The sequence below is a fragment of the Haliotis rubra genome, unplaced genomic scaffold (assembly GCF_003918875.1).
Source record: "Haliotis rubra isolate DU_JTF1 unplaced genomic scaffold, ASM391887v1 Scf7, whole genome shotgun sequence".
NCBI lineage: Eukaryota > Metazoa > Mollusca > Gastropoda > Lepetellida > Haliotidae > Haliotis > Haliotis rubra.
The window spans coordinates 2,638,271-2,643,961 of record NW_025767412.1 but is presented as its reverse complement, the minus strand read 5'-3'; the positions used below and the strand labels follow the sequence as shown (position 1 = coordinate 2,643,961).

The window sequence follows — 5,691 nt, the reverse complement described above, 5'->3', positions numbered from 1 at the left end:
TCGGGTCTGTGAGACAGTTCTATCGCTGTTGCGTGTTGCATGTGTACATGAAATGGTTGAAGCATTTCAACTGAGTAATTTTTGAAAATTTATATCCTTGTGTTCCATTTGATAAGTGGTGTACCTGAGATCCAATTAAAAGCGCGGTAGAACCCATCTCATTCACTCGCTTATATGATGTGAACATTAGAGATGTACTAGTATATAAGTTAGCCAGGCCTTCAGCTCTACTGTACGTGTGTCCCTATACCAGACACAAATAGCCTTCTCGTGAAGGTCCGGGTTAGAATATTGATCTTCAGTAACCCATGCTTGTCGTAAGAGGCGACAAACGGGATCGGATGGTTAGGCTCGCTGACTTGGTAGACACATGACATCGGTACCCAATTGCGCAGATCGATGCTCATGCTGTTGATCACAGGATTTTCTGGTCCAGCCTCGACTATTTACCAACCGCCGCCATATAGCTGGAATATTGCTCAGTGCGGCGTAAAACTAAACTCACTCACATATATCTAGTGATCTTACGGTACATGCTACAAATGCAGCCTTCGTTACTGAATTAGGGCGGTGAGGTAGTCTAATGGTTAAAGCTTTCGTTCCTCACGCCGAAGAACCGGGTTCCATTCCCCACATGGATACAATATGTGAAGCCCATTTCTAGTGTCTTTCGCCGTGACAATTGCGGGAATATTGCTAAAATCGGCGTAAAACTAAACTCTTTCACTCGCTCACCGAAGTACGAGTGAGTTATCATGTAACGTCGCTTGGGCAATGTTTCATCCAGCAGAGCATACTGATGAAGGCACTTTGTATACTACTCAAAAAAGGTTAGAGTAAATGACATATTTTTCACAAGAATATAGTTACTCTGTGAACGGTGGTAGGTTACGCAATACAGTTTCCAGTTGTGGGCGTTCTTTAAATTATCTTGAGAGGTACACATACAGTGTTGATTCATTCTTTGTAATTATTTACCTGAAAGGAAATATATAAATAATCATATCATCATGATTATATCATCACAGATTTCCATCTTGTTTATCTGTGTATCTTACAAGATGTCCGACCTGATAACATATACCTCACGCTATAACGGTTTATATTTTTAGAAAATACCATTTCAATTCACTACGAGGAAATGAGGTAAAATGAGCCGAATATCAGTTCAAAAATCTACCCGATAACATATCCGGTCATGACATCACGTGACCCATATCGATGACGTCATACAGTTCATGAGCAGACGACATGATACCTCGCTGAACCGGAGATGAATTGCTGTTCACACATTTTTGGCTGGGTTTATCAGCCTGTGTAATCACACCGGTAAGTAGACAACGCAAGTAAGTGTAAGATCACTGGTTCTTTAAATCAATTAAATTTGTCACGATAATATCAACACGTTACGCTTCACGTCCCCGTTATGCCCATGTGAAACGTTTGCCCTCCAGTTCTAAAACATGCTTCGCTTATCTCCCCTTTCAACAACGGAAATAATCTTTCTGACATCAAGAGAGTCGTTGATTCCATACTTTAACTGGCGTCGCCAGCTATATTATCAAACACTGATTGACGTCATTACAACATCGTTTTAGTTAACGTAGACAGGAAATCCTATACCGTCTTAGCGTCACAGCCAATCACTAGCCTCTACCTTACAGTCCGCCTTTTATGTGGTTTAAAATCAAAAGTGCATCCAAAAGTGATCGAATGATAACTGACTTCCCATCAACATTTCCGGAAATATTTCTCATAAATTTTGAATGATTACATTAATTCAATTGTTTACAATACACACCGTGATTTCCTCCAGGACAGGAAGTACGGTATTTGTACATTTTAATGAAATCAAGCAATGCCTTGTACTCTCACGGCGCCGAGTGAGTGAGTGAATATTGTTTTGTTTTAACAATACTCTCACGGCGCCGAGTGAGTGAGTGAATATGGTTTTCGGTGTTTTTAACAATATTCCAGCGGTTGCAGATTTGGGTGAAGTGTTAGGTAGGCTTGTAGTCTTATTTTAGTTAAAAGCTTCGCACATCAATGTGTATTCTGTACGACGTTTTGTAAATAATCGAGTCAAAACAATCCAGTGGCTGACATCATGGGAATCGATCCACCCAATTTGAACACAATTACATGCAATCTGACAAATCACTGAGACCGTCCACTTGATCAATGTCGTAACCTCTTTCTGTAAGCATGGGATTTGGGACCTGTATTCTAACCTAGACTGGGCTGCTCTTTGTATGAGTCGCTTACAATGAGGACCTGGGGTTTGCACTACGACAACGTGTTGATTGTATGTCATCCTGCCCCAGTGGCATCAATCGTTGTTCTTGCTGTCAACCATTGGTTTGAAAGCCATATTGAGGCCATGGTGATATTGTTGGAATGGCGCTAAACACAACGCAATCGCTCATTCACTCGCTGTATAATGCAACTCACTGGGTGATAAATTCATTATCGAGCGTTCGGGGAGTTAGGAATTAGTTCACCACTGGATACTGTCCATTATGCCTTGATCCGTAGGGGTTGTACCAGGGCTGTGATGACCCGTGGGGTTGTACCAGGGCTGTGGGGGGCCCGTGGGTTTAACCACCAGGGCTGTGTACCAGGGCTGTGGGGTAGGGTTGTACCAGGGCTGTGGTGATCCGTGGGCTTGTTGTGATCCTGTAGGCTGTACCCAGGGCTGAGCTGTAGAGGGTTGTACCAGGTGATCTGATCCAGGGCTATGGGGTTGTACCAGGGCTGTGGTGATCCGTGGGGGCTGTACCAGGGCTTGGTGGTCCGTGGGGGATTGTACCAGGGCTGTGGTGATCCGTGGGGTTTCCGTAGGGCTGTGGTGATCCCTGGGGTTGTACCAGGGCTGGTGATCCGTGGGTTGTACCAGGGCTGTGGTGATCCGTGGGGTTGTACCAGGGCTGTGTGGGGATCCGTTGGGTTTTTGTACCAGGGCTGTGGGGGTTGTACCAGGGCTGTGGTGATCCGTGGGGGTTGTACCAGGGCTGTGGTGATCCGTGGGGTTGTACCAGGGCTGTGGTGATCCGTGGGGTTGTACCAGGGCTGTGGTGATCCGTGGGGGTTGTACCAGAGCTGTGGTGATCCGTGGGGTTGTACCATGGCTGTGGTGATCCGTGGGGTTGTACCAGGGCTGTAGTGACCCGTGGGGGTTTACCAGGGCTGTGGGGGTGGGGGTTGTACCAGGGCTGTGGTGATCCGTGGGGTTGTACCAGGGCTGTAGGGCTGTGGGGGTTGTACCAGGGCAGATCCGTGGGGGCTGTGGTGGGCTGTGGGACCCGTGGGGGGTTGTACCAGGGCTGTGGTGATCCGTGGGGGTTGTACCAGGGCTGTGGTGATCCGTGGGGGTTGTACCAGGGCTGTAGTGATCAGTGGGGTTGTACCAGAGCTGTGGTGATCCGTGGGGTTGTACCAGGGCTGTAGTGATCCGTGGGGTTGTACCAGGGCTGTAGTGATCCGTGGAGGTTGTACCAGGGCTGTGGTGATCCGTGGGGTTGTACCAGGGCTGTAGTGATCCGTGGGGTGTACCAGGGCTGAGTGATCCGTGTGTACCAGGGCTGTGGTGATCCGTGGGGGTTGTACCAGGGCTGTAGTGATCCGTTGGGTTGTACCAGGGCTGTAGTGATCCGTGGGGGTTCTACCAGGGCTGTGGGGACCCGTGGGGGTTGTACCAGGGCTGTGGTGATCCGTGGGGTTTTACCAGGGCTGTGGTGATCCGTCCATGGGGGGGGCTTGTACCAGGGCTGTCCGTGGTGATCCGTTGGGTCTACCAGGGCTGTGGTGATCCGTGGGGTTGTTACCAGGGCTGTGGTGATCCGTAGGGGTTGTACCAGGGCTGTGGATCCGTACCAGGGGGGTTGGACCCGTGGGTACCCAGGGTTTGTACGTGGGGTTTACCAGGGGGTGATCCGTGGGGGTTAAGCGGGCTGTACCAGGGCTGTGGTGATCCGTGGGGGTTTTACCAGGGTTGTGGTGATCCGTGGGGCTTGTACCAGGGCTGTAGTGATCAGTTGGGTTTTACCAGGGCTGTGGTGATCCGTGGGGGTTGTTCCAGGGCTGTGGTGATCCGTAGGGGTTGTACCAGAGTAGTGCTTACCACAAACTTAGTTGCAACACTATCTTCAAAGGGCCATGGCAATTTGTCAAAATTAAAGTGTTAAACATATATTGCTGAGGAAACAACATGCTTCTGTCAACGCCATTGTTCAAGAGAAGTCTTGACTTGCCTTTGCATGTTAGTGTGATGGATGCCACCCAAGGACAGCATGCGTTCTCCTTTCCACGAACACATGGGTATTGTCAATAATTTATAATGTTTGAAAAGTCGGAATCATACAAAGGACAGATATTGTTTTGGCAGAGCTTCTTATACAAAATCATGTTCTACAAACAGGACCAGAAATACATGTATCATCACAAAAACATTTTTTCGTCAACCTCACTACAAACCTCACTCTTTAGCACATTGTCCCGTTTACTATATAGTAGGTTTTTTCTGTCTAATTGGAAATTAGCACTTGTTAATTTGTGTCTGTGTGTACCTAACCAGCTCTCATTCCTGCAACAGTTTGTACAAGTAATCTGTGGCTAAGTTCGTCTCTGTAAAAATGAATTGTTTAAGTCGAAATAATCTGCAGCCGGATCACCCGTACCATGCTTGACAAAATGCATTTTTGTTCAAAGATAAGATGTCAGATACCATTCAGCATTTCTATATAATGTGAGGTTTTTCTTAACTTTTAAAAGTATTAAAATTAGAAATTAAACTATTGAGAAGTAATTTTGAGTGCTGACTCCGCACCATTACAGTTCATCTTACATTGTGATACATTGTGTATTGCAATTAACATTTATGGATAAGGCCTCCATTGTCCAATAAGCATAGTCAACAGCAGTTACAAACATGGTTGAAAAGGAAAATATACCCGCTTAACATGTAGGACATATCGAAAACTCCAACATGGTGGACACAGGCAATGTACCTCAATAAATATGATAAATATGGTCATTGCACTTCGACATACTGGCGGAATACTTTCAGTATACTCCAATAAAAATGATGGATATTTTCTTGATATTCCAATAAACGTGGTAGTTATTGTTAATATACCACACTATACACGATGTACAACACTAATGTTCTTCACTAAACACGGTAGATATAGTCAATATACCACAATAAACACGATGTACAACACTAATGTTCTTCACTAAACACGGTAGATATAGTCAATATACCACAATAAACACGATGTACAACACTAATGTTCTTCACAACACACGGTAGTTATAGTTAATATACCACAATAAACACGATGTATAACACCAATGTTCTTTACAAAACACTGTAGTTATAGTCAATATATCACAATAAACGATATACAACACTACGGTGTAATGTACTCGAAATTTTAAATATACACTGTACTTCAATAAACATGGTGAATACCTTCAGAGTATTCCACTGAACATGATAGACATGATCCTTATACTTGAATACATTTACTATATTTTCATTAATAATCAATAACCATGGCAACCAATTATACTTGCAGGGTATATTCATTACGATCCAATAGAAATGGTGCATACAGTTAGTATACCTCAGTGAGCATGATGAAGACAGCCAATATACTCTACTGATCATGTGTGACAGATATATAGACT

General features: G+C 44.9%; 1 protein-coding gene across 1 annotated transcript; it reads right to left on the bottom strand.

Moving 5' to 3' along the window:
- Positions 1 to 2,497: 2,497 nt before the first annotated feature.
- Positions 2,498 to 4,258, bottom strand: LOC124258594 (mucin-2-like). Its single transcript, XM_046692660.1, has 3 exons — positions 4,251 to 4,258; positions 3,725 to 4,021; positions 2,498 to 3,611 (listed from the first exon to the last, which is right to left on the bottom strand). The coding sequence occupies exons 1-3, from the start codon at positions 4,256 to 4,258 to the stop codon at positions 2,498 to 2,500; spliced, it is 1,419 nt and encodes a 472-aa protein (XP_046548616.1).
- Positions 4,259 to 5,691: the final 1,433 nt, after the last annotated feature.

Coding starts and splice junctions, on each gene's coding strand:
- LOC124258594 (XM_046692660.1), bottom strand. Junction 3,612..3,724: donor GACGGATCACCACAGCCCTG/GTAAAACCCCAC, acceptor GGATCACTACAG/CCCTGGTACAACCCCCACGG.